Source organism: Zonotrichia leucophrys, chromosome 4 (genome assembly GCF_028769735.1).
Source record: "Zonotrichia leucophrys gambelii isolate GWCS_2022_RI chromosome 4, RI_Zleu_2.0, whole genome shotgun sequence".
NCBI classification, from domain to species: Eukaryota; Metazoa; Chordata; class Aves; order Passeriformes; family Passerellidae; genus Zonotrichia; species Zonotrichia leucophrys.
This window is the reverse complement of record NC_088173.1, coordinates 50,985,490-51,001,529: the sequence shown is the minus strand read 5'-3', so window position 1 is coordinate 51,001,529 and position 16,040 is coordinate 50,985,490. Positions and strand designations below refer to the sequence as shown.

The window sequence follows — 16,040 nt, the reverse complement described above, 5'->3', positions numbered from 1 at the left end:
TAAAGTCGGTTTCTCCTTGTGACAGATGAGGGAGGCTGAGCTGTGAACCTGTTGTTTTGCTTTTGGTGCAAACAGGAAAGTTTTTATTGGAACAGCTTAAAGCAAAAATGGTGCACTTGCACAAAAGCTGTCTGGGATAGCATCTACACTCCTGGTTCTCCATCCTGGAAGGGAACAAAGACGTGTGACCTGCAGGAGCAGTGTTTGGAGTAGGAGGGACAGCTAAAGAGGCAAGGGCTCCAGAAGAGACAACAGAGATCCTGAAAAAAGAAAAAGTCTGGGTTGGAAATCTACAGGGATTGTTCGGAGGAATTTCTAAAGGAGATAGATCAAATGCTCCTTTGGTGTCTCGAGGGCTTGTTGAATCAGAATGTGTCCTTCTTGTTGAGAAAGAATGTGTCAGACCGTTACCAGCTATTGGTAAAATACTGGTATTGGCCCTTTCTTGTAGTGTTTTTCTTGTTTCTTCTCATGTGTGTTGCAAGTGTGTGCTGTTAATGGAGTTTTTCTCCCTCTCCGATGTTTAAAATAGTGGAAATTTGCATTCCTGTAAATGTATCTCTGCGACATCTGCCAAGGACCAAGACTGGTGGCTATTCAAAACATTTACATGTATTTTATGGTGCATGAGATTTGTTGACAAATATATTTAACATGGTGGAAGGGCACAGGATCTGTGCAGGGGACAAAAACATTGTTTCAGCCTCATTGAGGTAGGTGTAAGAGATTATTTCTTTCCATTTTTGGTCTTTTTCTGCATTTTTAAAGCAGCTTCACTGTTTGTTTCTTTCTTCAAATGTAGGGAAAGATCATTACAACCTCCAGCACTGTGACAATACAAATCAGATTTTTGTTCAGTTAACAGAATTTGTCAATTTTAAATGACAACCTTTTGAACTGAGGAAAGCACTCCAATTCTTGCAGTGGCAAGTGGTTGAAATTTTGATGAATTTCATTCTGTTAAGGAGGCGACAGTAACCCCAGTCCTAATAATATTGGCTCATTGCAGAGAATGTTAGTGGTTTCCTATCACAGCTTTATTCCCTTGTAATATATTTCATCGCTCTTCCTTGGCAAATTTTTTTGTCTTGTGTGTAAATTCCGAAGTTACATCAGTTTAGGAACTGATTTCCCAGAGTTGTCACTGTGTTGGGTGGGGTTGCCAGGCTCAGCACAGAGGCATGAACTGCAAGCAGAAGCAAAATGCTGTGTGGCTTAACAGCAACCCCAGCACTGGGCATGAGCAAGGTTTGCCATTAGTAATTTGTGCAGCACACTGAGAGTAGTTCCAAAGTGAAGCTGAGGAGATGTAAATAACTATTCTTTAGCCAAATTTCGGGGATAGAAGCAGTCAACAACTTTTGAACTTGTTGGCAGGTTTCCACTCAATTTGACAGAAGGGATAGAAGCCTCAAAGATGATTATGTACTTAGTGCATGAGTAGAGGCAGCTGGCTGGAAGAGAGAGACCTTGTAAAATGATGTGAGGAGCAGAGTTGGCTTATGCCCCAGCTAGGGAGAAAACTGCATGAACTCAGCCATGAGGCAGAAAATTATCAAGAGCCCAGGCATTGGCAGTTCCAGTGTTCACAGAGCCAACTGTTTATCCCATCAGTTTTATCTTGATGGATATCAGGGGTGCTTAAACCCAAATGTGCTTGTAGAAAGTGATTGTTTAGGCAAAATATCAGCTGCAGTGATTTCTAAGCTTCTTTAGTGACACTGCTTCTTAAACTAAAGGGTCTGTGCCAGGCACAGCTACGTGCTGGGGTGTACCAACCAAGCAGGTGATAACGTGCAGGTCTGCTGACAAGTGCATTTGTTGTTCTGGAAGCTGTAAAGGCAAGTGCCAGGAATTTTTGACAGGCATGTGTTTGGTCCTGTAAGGCTGCACAGCTAAGGGTAGCAAGGTGCTTGATGAAATCACCTGTGACTGAAGAACAGTGACTGAAATTGGGCAAGGTGGAAGGAGTTAGGCTGGTAAATAGACATTGGTTTGAGAGCTTATAGCCCTTGCTTAGTATCTTTGGTTGAGAACAGTTGTCCACAATCAATTCCTGTAGTCTGAAGGGTAAAAGTATTCCTTTCATTCTTAGCTGCTAAAAATCTTCTGCAGCATGTCAGTAACACTGTGGGAAATAACTATTTTCCTGAAATACTGCACTTACTGTAGACTCAGTATGGTTCAATCACAGAAGCTTTGGGTTTGAAGGGACCTTAAAGATTGTTGTGTTCCAAACTTTCCACTAGACCAGGTTGTTCAGAGCACCATCCAACTTGCCCTTGAACACTGCCAGGGATGGGGCAGCCACAGCTGACTGATGGTCTGGGCTCTGTCACTCACACCTTAAAAAGATCTGGTAAACCCCAGTGGTTAATGAGTGTAAACCCCAGTGGTTAATGAGTGCTACAGTGCCCTTAGCAGCACTGGCTTACCACAGACAAGAAGAAGTCCTAATAATGGTGCTATTGACTATTGAATTTAGGTTATGAGAGTCTGGTCCAAGTTCCTGAAAGTTAACCCAAACTCATGGGAGGTGAAGCAACCAAAACTGATCAGCAGCATCACTTCTCTGGTTTACAGAGCCAGCTGTGATGAGGACAGGTTTATCAGCAGAGCAATCATGTTCTTGGTTTTTTTTTTGTTTGTTTGTTTTTTTTCTTTTTCTTTTTCTTTTTTTTTCAAATCAAAACTGAGATATTTGTCCAATATAAATTTCAAACCAAAATGCTACTATAGCTTTCTCACCCTATGGAGAGGCTGTGATGACAAATTAATCCCATTGCTCCTGGCACCTTTGGAAGGCTCATCTACAGTGCCTCTCTTAGTGATGAATGAGAAGCCATGAACCTTAGTATTTAATGCAGTGGAACTTCTGCATACGAAAACTGCAATTAATGTGTTCTGCAATTGATTAGAGTAAGATTGTGTGATAGATGGAATTATTTGTATTCACAGCTTTGTGGCTGTGAAATTCAGCAGGAAGCATTTTAATGCAATGGGGCAGTAATACAGAGCTAATCCAGAAACACTTTTTCATTAAATTCTTGCACTGAATATTTATAGCTTTTCCTCACAGCCAGTTCAACAGCTAAATGCTTGGTGCATGGAGTGTTGGTTGTAGGGCATCCTTGAAATGCAAGAGAAAATTACTTCCTGCAAGTTCTTAGTAAATGAATGCTCTTTGTCATTATCCTAAATTGTTCTGGATGAGCTCGTTTCCAAAACAGATTGTGTATTTCTAATAAGATCTGAAGCTGGTAGACATTTCCAGCTATGTTTTCTTTTCCTATTCTCTTTCTGGGTTAACTGAAGTGAACATAAAGAAAACAAAATTGTTACATGATGTTCTGTCAAGGTCGGTTTCCAGCTACATTTCAGACTCCTTGCTCAGCGCTGCCACAAATCACACTTCCTATCTCCAGTATTATTAAATCAAATTACTTACGGGTGAGATACAGTAACATCAGTAAACAAACAGAACTCATCTGATTATTCATGGGGCAAAAGAGACTTTTGGCTAGGTTCCAGTTATTGATTTTATTTTTCGATACAAGCAAGTGCCAATGTTTGTCTTAAATAAAGGGGAATGGTTTTAGGGGTGCAAGACTTCCTCTGGGTATTTTTGGAAGCCACATATCCCAGCTGTGCAGTATTAGAGAGCTGTAGAGTGGTTTTTTGTGAATGTGGTGTTGCTTGTTCTGAGCTAAGTTCTCTTCCAGTTTATACAGTATTCCAACTACACAATTAATTTTTGTCTTTTAGTACTCCTCATTAATCTAGCTAAGCTTACCCTGTGGAAAAAACTGTAGTGAGAAGCTGCAGGTTTTGAAGCATACTGATGTGTCTTTAGTATCTCTCATGCTTGTGAAATCTAAGGTGAATATCTCTGTTGAAATGTGATGCCCAAATTTTACCCCTTTTTTTTTTTTTTCCTTCTTTCTTTCCCACACATGTAACCTCAATTGTGTTGGTTTATTTAAATTTATTCTGTTCTGTTCCACCCAAATGTTTGTGTGGGTGATGTAGTAATGCCAAACAAACAGAATAATCCATTGTTGTGCGAGGATCACGGCTTGGGCTGTACATGTGGTTGTGGGGATGTTCTGGAAATGGACTCATTTAACCTTCAACATGCTCCTTCAAGAGCTGGAGAAACAACCCTTATTGTTGCAATTTGAAAATCTTGGAATTGGGGCAGTGACCGGAATGTTCTTGCCTTGCTGCTAGCACTGTTTTTCTGGCTGCTTTGAGAATGCAGCCAGGTTAATGACACATTTATGTAGTGTTTGGTAGGCAGAAGAAACTTCTGAAAGCTGAGTACTAGCTGACAATCCATCCACAAAATGGAAATAAAAACTTAGCTTTTTGAGTGTTGAATAAAATGACTTACTTCTTGGTAATGTTTTTATTAGACTTGGAGTTTCAAAGATTGAATAACTCATGTATTATATGGTCTTTTTATAAGCTGTTGCAGGTTATTAGGAGAATCTTTACAACAATTTTATTTTGATCCTTAGAGATGTGTAAGAAATTAGAAGATAATAGATTATGATAGATAAAATAACTTTTATGGCTTAAAAACAATTATTAGGTGGGGATGTTTTCTTCTCTTTCCTGGCTACTTCATCTTGCTTTTAGATTTAGAAATTGTTTTAGCCATGATCTTTTTTTTTTTTTTTAATTTAGAAGCTCTTTAACATTTTGGATTTTTCTTTTTTTTTCAATAATTTCTGTTTTTTTCTTATTTCAGGTTCACTGGAAAGAGAATGCAATAAGCATGACATCTTCTAAACTGGAATATATTTCATGGGTTACAGTTAGAAGTAAAAAGAAGATGGAACAAAATGAGAGAACAGAAGTATAATACCTGACAAGAACTTTCCAGTCCTGTGATATATACACACACACACACATGAACTTTCAATATAATACAGCTAATGATTTATAGTAATACTTCATTGATATCCCTGGAAGAAGTCAGTTACTGTGCAACTTGCTTAATAAGAACTTGTATTCTAACAACCTTTAACATGTTTTAACCTTAACTGGACACCTTTATTTATTTATTTTTTTAAGACTGAAGGTTAAAAACATTGTCCAGCTGTATTTTTACTGGGAGACTGCTCCTGAGGGATGGTTTACAGCTGCTCATGGAAAATAGACTTAAGCCCATGAATGGTTACAACTGCACAGAGTTGAATGGAATGCCATGACTTTAGAAATATTATTGTAGAACCACCTTCTTTGCCTTGCACCCGTCATATCCTTAAATATTCAAGTGTGAACATTGTGATTATAAACTCTAAAAAATAATGGCATGGGTGAAATTCCTAAGAAAACCTGGGGGTAACCTTGGAAAAGTTTATCAGCCTGGAAGTATCCTGTCCCTGGCCCCTACAAAAGGCTTATTAAATGAACCTGGACAAAACAGCTGCTTTCTTAATAGTGCTGTTCAGGTAGGAAAAAACTTCATCTATTAAACATTTTTTGAGTAGGCTTTCCTGAGTGTGTGTGGGAAATAAAAATGGCAATTGTAGGAATAAGACACTGTTATGAAGGTAATTTTATTCAGCATTTAGCTGTATGTAGTTGAGAGTTTTAATATTTTGTTTTGCACAAAATTTCATTTGCATGCATCAAAAACTGTCCTTTTGTATTTTAAAATGTAGGAGTTAAAACTTTAAAACTTTCTTCTTGGATTTTAGAAGTAATGTTTCTGTCAAGCATAGCAAAATAACTTCAAAAATTTATATGACACTTTTTTATGTGGGGCAACAATTACTGCTTGTATTGACTAGGACACTATTTTTATGAAGATCTCATTTTCTCAGAATTAGCACATGAGCAAGCCTGTGATGCTGGGATATATCAGAATATGCACATATAGTGAGGGCTTTGATTCTAATCTTAGGAAATATTTGTGGAATTAGAGTAGGAGATACTCTTGATACCCAAGAAATAAGACTTGGAATTCTTCTTCTAAGAGGAATTCTTCTAAGAATTCTACCTTCTAAGGTACTTCTTTTAATGCTCAGATTTTGGATCTGAATGTTTTTAAATTGTATACAGAATGATTTCTCAAACTGGCAGAGGACTTAATAGACATGGACTTCCTAAAGTCTTCCTAAAAATTGGAAGACTTAAAATTGGCATGGATTTAAAACTTGGATATATGAGAGGTATAGCTATGTGGTGTGTATAGTAGCTGTTTGTATTTCAAATAAAATTGTAGTGTGGTTTTAGTGGAGTGTTGGCTGTATTGCATCCAATGGGAGCAGCATGACCTATATTCTCCTGCAGTTCTGCTATTTTCACTTAGGTGCCCTAAAATGAAGCCCTAAGTAATTTTTAGTTCTACTTTCAGACAATCCTACAATCCACAACCCAGTGCTGTTTATCAGGCAGGGGCAGATGGTTGGTGACTGCCCTTTTACGAGGAAGAATGTGTTCCTTTCTTTTCTTTTAACCTCTGCTCCACCTTCAGAACTGAGCTTTGGACTTTCGGTTTCCAACACATCCTATTTCATTTTAGCTTTTATATTTATAGATAGGATATCTTTTCCCCCCCTGAATTTGCAGCTGCTGTCTTACTGTGCCTCTTGACAACTCATTTTTAGGGGTTTTATTTTTATTTCTTCAATGGACAACTTTCTGAACTGCTTTACTTCATGTGTACCCAAGACATTAGATATTGAAAGCAGTGGGTGTAGCCAAGCTGTTATTACATTTTTGTGGGATATTTACCCAAATGAGAGTAAGCACCAGAATTATTTTGATCTGTGGAAGAACAAATGTATTTCAGCAATCATTTTGATAAGAGACTGTAAGAATATCATATAGGACTTAACTCTTATGTAGAGCTTTAAGAAAACTGCTGCAGTCCCTGTACAGGGTTTGCATTGCTGCTTGTTTCCTTGAGAGTACTTTAGCTCTTTCTCCAAAATACATTGTGTTAAAAAGTTTAAATTTAGACAGATCTAAATTTTAAGTGCTGAATGTAAAACTTTCATTTCCACCTCTGTAAGTTACCAAATAATGGAAAAAACCCACATTTCCTGCAGCAATGTTGATAGTTAAGTTGTATGGTATGTGAAATAAAAAAACTATTAAAATCTACTGTACGTTGTGTAAGCAAAGAACATTCAGAACTGATTACTGATTTTCTCTTTGTTTTTATAGGTATTATGGCAACTTGACATATTTCGACGAAGTTTAAGAGGTTTAACTGGACACGTGTGTCAAGGAGATGCCTGCATATTTTGTGCTTTAAAGGTAGATGAAAAATTCTGGAAAAATCGTATTTCACAATGAGGGAAAACCAAATTAAATTATTTTTTTGGAAGTGTGTGTCTGTATCATACCTATCCCTGGGTGACCAAGTAATTCTTTTTGTAAAGAAGCAATTTAGATTTAAGGACATTTTTAACAAATGTTTGTTAGAGAAATATTTTCTTGTATGTAAAGAAATTTTGCAGGATTCTGGAGTTGGTTAGAATGGCATAAGTTATTTTTTTAACAATGTATTTGTGATATTTAACTCAATGGCCTATGTACTCACCTCAAAAAAGAATACTTAAATTATTTGCTAGGGTCTGTCCCCTGCTGTTCTGTACACTACTGGTTTTGCTTTCTTGGCTCTTTAAGACACTGGTTGAGTAATTCTGTTTGTTCTGTGTTCAAAATCTTGGACATGTGAATTTCCATGCAATATATACACTGGATGAGGATAAACAGTGACTTGTTTGTGACTTGAGTGGATTTTTTGGTTGGCTTGGGGTTCTTTTTATGCTCTTAGGCTATTGTAACCCTTCTTATATGTTTAGCAATGAAGGATATTTTATCTCTGTCAGCTTCTCCTATGAACTAAAAGCATAGCCAGTAAATTCTGGAACTTGGACTGTGCAGGCCACTAAACTGAGCATACCTGTCTGCACACCTCCTTATCTGTACTGCTTGTCTTTTTTTTTTTTTAGCTGGACATATAAAGCTATGTTACTTAACAAAAAATTACCTAGCAGCCAAAATAAGGAGTGATAAATGCTTTGAAAGCAGATCTGTTAAAAACTTCATTTTGAATGTTTGCATGGAGATAGCAATGGCTGTAATTTTTGTCAGTAGTCCCTGCTTTTTGTTGTGAGAGGAAAGATTAAATACTTGAGAGACACCCTGGAATGCATCATGGTTAAAACAATACTTTTTGTTAGCAGTGAAACTTTGCTGCTCTGTTTTATCTTTGCCTTCTATCCAACAGAGTTTAACCATAGGAAGCCTATGTGAAGAATGCCTATCCTTATTTATGTTTTACATGGATTCTCCTGACTTGCTTTGTCTTTAGTCTCTTTGGTTCTCTCTAAAGTTTGACTTAGAGCTCTTGACTGGGGAAGACACCTTTAAATATCTGCAAGTCTGTAATTCATTTAATAGCTTTTAACTTTCAGTTCTTTCAGAATCAACCTCCTTTACTTGCTAAATGATGAGCTCACTTGGATGGATATCCCTGCCAAAAAGAAAAGTAGCAGCCAGCTCTCTCTTCTGGGAAATGAATTAAAAACCAAGTGCAATTTATTATCATGTCCCAGAACTGCAGATATTGACCTTTTCTCTTGTGTTGTGTGCACTGGTTCACCACTGAGCTAATTTCATAGCAAGGATTATTGGCATTCTATCTAATTTATGGGAGGTTTATAACTTTAATAAAGGTATAGTCCCCTCCTAAGCAGTAAATATCACATTATTTAGTGAATCATGAGTGGTATTACATTATGCCCTAAGAAATATACTCTGTCTGTAGACATGAGATACATCTGGATGAACTGCTATTCCAGGGACCAAGTTAAAAAAGCTGTATAATTACAGAACAGGGCTTGTGATGCCTCTGGGAGCTCAAGTCAATCACTTTAAGTTTTGTATTTGTATGTTGTTGTTCTACAGGTTCAGTGTTTAGTTTGGTATCAAAACTTCTTGTAGAGGAATCAGCAGAATACAAATGCAGTAACTTGAAAACAGTAATTTCGAAATTTATGAAGTTGGAGGGAGAGATCCACCCTTATTGATCAGCATCTACTCCACTTTATTGATCAACCAGGCACCTTTTATAACAGTGTTAATTCACTTCATGCATATTGCAAAATCTGAGCTCCTGATAGGCTGTAGAGAAAACTTCAGCTCCTCCTTTTGTTTACAATACCTGAACTTTGTTTATTGAAACCAAGATCAGTGTTCCCACCATGATATGGAAGGTTCTCAAAACCTTCATATCTATTCCCAGACTGGCTGTCTGCTCCCAGTAGCAGCCGAGGGCAGAACGGTCTGAGAATCTTGTTGTTTATATAAAAGGTGGCTGAGAACCTTAATTATTTACAGAATCAAGCCTGGGAAAGGCTGCTTTTTTCCCTTAGCTGAATCCTTTCATGGCCTCTTTCTTTAAGCCATGCTTGAACCAGGCTCTCCACAGAGCATTATATTTATAAACATTTCACCTGTTTATGCAAGAACTGATGCATTTGTGTAGAAGCACAGCGTCTAGCCAAGTGGTTAATGAAGCTAAGTCAGATCTGCATTTGCTCCTAGGCCATCTTTTCCCAGTTCCAGCACAGCCGAGAGAAAGCCCTCCCGTCGGACAACATGAGGCACGCCCTCGCCGAGAGCTTCAAGGATGAGCAGCGCTTCCAGCTGGGCTTCATGGATGATGCAGCAGAATGCTTTGTAAGTGTCTTCATCAGAGTTGAGTTGACTTCTAGTAGAGTTAGTTTAAGGGTTTTGTTAGGATTTAAATGACATAATCCTGCTGAGCTTCTTTATGCCTGTTTAGGGCAACAGACACATGGAGTAACAGTGTCAGGTAAGGGAGATGGAGTACTCGATGGAGTACTCTTGCATTTGTTCCATACTTTGCTCCCTTAACTTCATAGCTGATGATGAACTCTGAGTCACTCTCCAAAATATTTTGATGGAGAGAAAAGTTGTCTTCTCAACTTTTCTCAACTCAAGCACCTATGGATTTGAATATATTGTCTGTTCCTTGAAGTATTGGGTCACCAGCTATTGAAATACAACTGGCCAGGGCATTGCAGAATTCTGCTGCAGAAGAGATTTCCATTGTCTTAGCCAAGAGTGAACAAATACTGCAAGATTTTCCTGTAGTTACTTTCTGCTTCAGTGAAGTGTCTTACTGAAAAACACAAGCCACTGCTGTGACCTTTAAAGGTGACTCCAGATGTCACAGAACTCTGCTAAAGAAAACTTCCTAAGAGCTCCTGTGTTAGACAGTGAAAATGTTCACCATGAAACACCTGCAGTATTAACATTCAGACATCAATTTGAGGGCAGGAAATATGGTTGCTGCTTCAGTTACTTTTAGCTTTGGACATCCTTTGGGAGTATCCACAAATTATTCCTACCTGCTAGAGGTTTCTTCACATATGTAGGAAAATCCAGTGCAGAACTCCTGAAAGAGGCTATTTGGGATCTTGCAGTCATGAAAGAGAGCCTCTTATTACTGTTCCATCTACTCAAAATGCATTTGGACTCCTGAACTAATTATCTGTCTGATCTACCTGAATAGATTCACTTCTTTCCTTTACCTTTGATATTTTTGACAAAAGGAAAAAATGTCCTTGCTAATTCAGAGGACAAGCTCATTGCAGCCACAGCATTTTGGAGCCAAGGGGCATAGTTGGAGTACTACATTGTAATGTTCATCATGTGTTCTAACTTCATCAGTTCAGTTTACATTTCTATTGTTATTTCTTTTTAGGAAAATATCCTTGAGAGGATTCATTTCCACTTAGTGCCAAACAGTGAAACAGATATGTGCACTTCGAAATCCTGTATTTCTCACCAGAAGTTTGCTATGACCCTGTATGAGCAGGTCAGGCCTTCATTTGATTGGTTTATCAAATACCTTGTTTTCTCTTTCCTTAGTAAATTAAAGCAAAAGTTGTTTTTGTTTTGTTTTCTTTTTTTAGTGTGTGTGTCGCAGTTGTGGAGCATCATCGGATCCATTGCCTTTTACGGAATTTGTGCGTTACATTTCCACCACAGCCCTGTGGTAAGAGCTTTTATTCTTGTTACTCATTTTTCTATATGCACCCTTCTAATAATATGCAAAAGCATGCCCAGCTTTTAAGTGTTAAAAATTAATATGGATTTTTTTGGTTGCAATGTGCTTTTGAAATACTGTTCAAAAACAGCATTTGGATTTCAAATCAAGATGTAGAGAGGGCTTGACAAAAAAATTTGCATTTCTACTGTTTTACTACTGTGTCTTCTTTTTAGTTATACAATACAATTAATTAAAATCTGTTACTCTTTAGAAGGGAGATCCATAGGTATGTAATTTATTTTTTGCAGTAATGAAGTAGAAAAAATGATGGAGAGGCATGAACGTCTCAAGCCAGAAATGTTTGCGGAATTGCTGCAGGCAGCAAATACTGCTGATGACTACAGAAAGTGTCCTGTAAGTAAACAAAAACGTTACATGACTTGGGGATACAAAGGAGAACTTTTTGGGATGTGAAATCAGGCCAGAAGTATTCCTCTACAAGCAGGGTTGAGCTGCTGCTTCAGAGCAGCCAACTTAGGGCAAAGAAAGCTCTTACACTTCTGTTTTATTGTTCCAGTTATAGAGATTTGTTTTGAGGTACTGATTAAATATAGAAGGTAAGCTGTAGTCTTCATCAAAGTGTTTTTATGATGAAGAATGTTATCCTTTAATTGTTGGGAACAAACACCATAACTAAATTTTGGGATTAAAGACATTGCAGAGTTGTTTCTTTGAACTAATTCTTGTGTAGTGACTCACCTTTGGACACTTGTTTTCCTTCCCATCATGGTTTTTGTTTCCTTTTTTCTAGAGTAATTGTGGTCAAAAAATAAAAATTCGTCGTGTTCTTATGAATTGTCCTGAGATTGTCACCATTGGTTTGGTCTGGGATTCAGAACACTCTGACCTGACAGAAGAGGTTATGCGGAACCTGGCAACACAACTTTATCTTCCAGGGGTATCTGACCTAAAACTTACTCTTGGCTTTTTCTAGAATTTCATTTTACTTTTTATTTTATGTATACGTGAATATATAAAAAATAGAGATATTCATATGTATTTTTTATAAGCACGACTTAACTTGACATAAGTTTATATCTACTTTTACAGTTCTTTATAGTGTGCTGCTTGATGTAGTTTCTGTGAGAGGAAAAGGTCCTGTTGGAAGTGTTTTGTCCCTAAGTACAATGATTAATCTAGGAGACTTCCTCATTGAAAATCTAGGAATATCAGTTTGAAATCTGTGGAATTATTCCAGAGCATTAATACTTTACTCTTTCAAACACAAAAAACCCCCAAAAAAGTCAAAGTAGGCATAGTAAGTGCAAAAATGAGTATTTATGTTCAGGAAAAATTTATAATACAACAGGACATTAAGTAACAGTTGCCTTGGTGAAATGCTAGCAGTAGGTCAGGAAATTGAGGCTGTGTTTTGCACGTGTTTTAAAATATGTAATCATTTTTACAGCTGTTTTATAGGGTTACAGATGAAAATGCCAAAAACAGTGAGCTCTTCCTGGTGGGAATGATTTGCTACACGAGCCGACATTACTGTGCCTTTGCCTTTCACACCAAGAGCTGCAAATGGGTGCTGTTTGATGATGCTAATGTCAAAGAGGTAACATGATCTGATTTTTAGCCCTTACAGTGCTAGTTCTGTCTTTTTGTTGCCATTTATGCAACCCATTGTGCTAAAATGTTGTATCTTCATGTACATTTGGAATTAGGCAGTTGGTGTCTCTTGCTTAATGAATTACTCTTTCCATATTTGGGTTCAGCACTATTGATAAAGTTTTGGGATTTTGTTTTTTGTTTTTTTCTTAGATTGGAACAAAATGGAAGGATGTGGTGTCCAGGTGCATTCGGTGTCACTTCCAACCATTGCTGCTATTTTATGCTAACCCAGATGGCACAGCTGTGTCTCCAGAAGATGCACCAAAGCAGATTATTCACTGGTCTCAATGCAAAGCAGCAGGAGGAAATGGGGAAGACCTTGGTAATTAGATATTTGGGTTTTTTAATAACAGTTTTAATAACAGCTGTATTTCTGAAATGGGCACTGTAACGGAGAAAAAATGGATTGGCTGCTTTGTTCTGAAATCCTGTTATCAATAATTATCCAAAGAGTGTCAAAAGTAAAGAGATTAGTGTGTATACTTAGTATTAGACCTGTTAATAAGGGGATACAAATCGAGACTAATGGGTAATGGGAAAAAGAATCCAGTCTTTTGGTTCTGTAATTTGTACTGCTGTCTCAGGTTGGCTTTTTTAATTTCATGCTAAGCATAACTTACAAGGAACCTAAATAAAAGGCAAATTGCATTTGACATGTTATTCTTCACAACATGTGCAGCAATAGAACATAGATTACTTCAGGCAGCAAAGAATTGAGGACCCTGTTTCACTGTAGGCTACCACTATAAATATGGCAGTATATAAAATATTAGAGAACCTTATTGCCTAGTCTGTTGAAATGTAGTGTGGTTTTTGGTGATGTTTCTCTTCTGGCTTTTTAATCCAGAATGAAAAAGCTGTCTCTCCTTTTAAAATTTATTTATATAGTAGAAATTTAAATTAGGAAGCTTTTTATTTCTAAAGAAAAATATGTTGTTTCATAGGATTTGAAAAGCATTTGGCTGCTAAATCAGACCACGTGAAAGAGAATGGAATTGGAGATTCCACTAATCAAAGGAGTAATAAAAAACTTCAGCCAGATAATCCAGGATTCACTAGAAGCCATATTCAAGCAAGTGGTGGTAGAGGTCCAGGTGAGTATTCGCTACTACCACCCCCAAAAAGCCAAACCAGATGTGTTTTATATGAAACATTACAGCTGATAGCATTTCAGGGGGGTTCTAACCTCGGGACTATTTCTAAGGGAAAAAATTCCATCACTGACTCAGTAGTTATTCAAAGATTTTCTCAATGTTTAAGTAATATCTTAATATCTGCCATGGAATGTTAACTTTTCCAGAGAGGGCTGTAAATGCAGAATATTTATTACCTTTGTTATGCAGTGGCTTTTGAGGCCTTGTTCCATTTCTCAAACACTATCGGGCTTTGCAATGATGTTGCTGATTAAAAGGCACATCAGTGACCTGAGGCTGAGGTGTGGCTCTGTTGGTCACTGGCTACTTGAGTACACTTTTCCCCAGGAATACTCTGATATCAGCATGATTTCTAGTCCTGGATGTAAATGGACTTGATCTTATGGTTGGAAAGAAATCTCACACTCCTAATCTGTGTCAAACAATTCATTAGTCAGTTTAAGTAGTCCTAACACTAAAACCTAAATCTTACTCCATAAATATGTTTATGTGCTTTGGTGGTGAATTGACTTTTGAGCAAGGATGTTTGACAAGAAGTATTTTTTGCAGCCAAGTTAGGATACAGTGAGCAGAAGGACAGACTGAAGGATTTATCCAGAGAGTGTGCCCAGAAAGCTGCTGACATGAAAAACTTGACATCTGTACGGAAAGATGCAGACAGAGGACTAAGGAAAGAGTCCGGGAGACAAAGAGGTACATTTTAAAAATATAACCAGAGAACCAATGGATTAAGTAACTTTTAGCATCAATGCTGCTTGTGCAGATTTTTTTCTCATTTTAAGAGACCACACTGTAAGATCACACTTTCCCAGTTTTCAGTATGCTAAAATACATACTGGATTTGTAGAGACACTGTAAGAAACATTAAACAATATCAGTTAAATGACTGCTTCCTCCCTGGAAGTGTTCAAGGCCAGGTTGGATGGGACTCTGGTGGAAGGTGTCCCTGCCTGTGGCAAGGCAGCGGGAACTTTGATGAACATTGAAGTCCATTCCAACACAAATCATTCTATGAAACATGAATGAGAACTGTAATGGAAGTTTTTTCCTTTTGTTCTTGCCAGACTTGGTTGGGGAAGAGCGTTCCAGCGCCAAGGCAGGGTCTCCTCCGGTCGGCAATGGGCTGAGGCTCTGTGCGGATCCGCGCATCTACGGCAGCCAGGGAAGGGGCCCCTACAGGCACGAGAGCCAAGCACCTCAGCAGGCAAAGCTTTCTGCACATGGGCTTGGATCAAACAAACCAGAACCTTCTCCTGCAGGGGACAAAGCAGTGACAAGGATTCGGAGCGACGGCGTCACTGGCTACGACACGGACACCAGCCAGGACTCCAGGGACAAAGGAAGTATGAGGAGCAGGAGTAAAGGTTGGAAACCAATGAGAGAGACACTGAATGTAGACAGCATTTTCAGTGACACTGAGAAGAAGCAGCACAGCCCAAAGCACAAAGCAAACCTGAGCAGTAAATCGAAGCACGAAAAGGAGCGGGGCTTTAACCACTGGCCCAAGGAGAACCAAATGCAGAAGGGTTTAATGACTATCTATGAAGATGAGACAAAACAGGATACAGGAAGTCGAAGTTCACTGGATTCTGAGGGGAAAGGGAATGCTGAAAAAAGCAAGGGATTTACAGAGAGAAAAATCCATGGTGATAACTGGCAAATTCAGAGGACAGAATCTGGGTATGAAAGCAGTGACCATATCAGCAATGGCTCTGCAAATCCAGACTCCCCTGTTATTGAAGGAATCAATACAGCAGATGCCAAGAACATGAAGGAAAGTGCTTCCTGCAGGTAATGCTAGTTCTCTTAGAGCTTGCATAGGTTGTATTTATGGAAAAATAACCTGTTCTAACGTTTGTGTGTTCTTCAAAACCAAAACCATCCAGGAAAACATGCATTGAAACTTGCTTGAAGTCAGGTATGTGGAAAGCTAAAGTGTATCTAGAAATAAGGGTGTGGGCAATTAAATGTTCAATCTACCTTCACTCTGGTTCTCTTTGGGAGGCACTGAGCCAGTTACTGAGGCACTGGGCCAGAACTGCTAAGCCCTGCTGAGGGGCAGGGTGTGTTCATTTGTAGTAATTGCTACACTCCTTTACTTACAAGATTTTAGACTGTGTGTAACTTTCCATCTGCTGTGGAATAATACAGTGTCCCCTTTAATC

The 16,040-nt window shown here is 38.2% G+C and overlaps 1 protein-coding gene across 5 annotated transcripts in view; it reads left to right on the top strand.

The window, feature by feature from the left end:
- Positions 1 to 16,040, top strand: part of USP53 (ubiquitin specific peptidase 53) — a 28,822-nt gene that overhangs the window by 2,068 nt on the left and 10,714 nt on the right. For all 5 annotated transcript variants that reach the window (XM_064711645.1, XM_064711647.1, XM_064711649.1 and 2 more), the window contains exons 2-13: positions 4,754 to 5,459; positions 7,183 to 7,275; positions 9,574 to 9,708; positions 10,760 to 10,873; positions 10,971 to 11,053; positions 11,356 to 11,461; positions 11,859 to 12,005; positions 12,516 to 12,665; positions 12,872 to 13,043; positions 13,666 to 13,815; positions 14,425 to 14,568; positions 14,940 to 15,666. In XM_064711645.1, coding sequence (XP_064567715.1) covers positions 5,316 to 5,459; positions 7,183 to 7,275; positions 9,574 to 9,708; positions 10,760 to 10,873; positions 10,971 to 11,053; positions 11,356 to 11,461; positions 11,859 to 12,005; positions 12,516 to 12,665; positions 12,872 to 13,043; positions 13,666 to 13,815; positions 14,425 to 14,568; positions 14,940 to 15,666 — 2,165 coding nt within the window. In that variant the 5' untranslated portion in view covers positions 4,754 to 5,315. The remainder of the gene's footprint in view (positions 1 to 4,753; positions 5,460 to 7,182; positions 7,276 to 9,573; positions 9,709 to 10,759; positions 10,874 to 10,970; positions 11,054 to 11,355; positions 11,462 to 11,858; positions 12,006 to 12,515; positions 12,666 to 12,871; positions 13,044 to 13,665; positions 13,816 to 14,424; positions 14,569 to 14,939; positions 15,667 to 16,040) is intronic.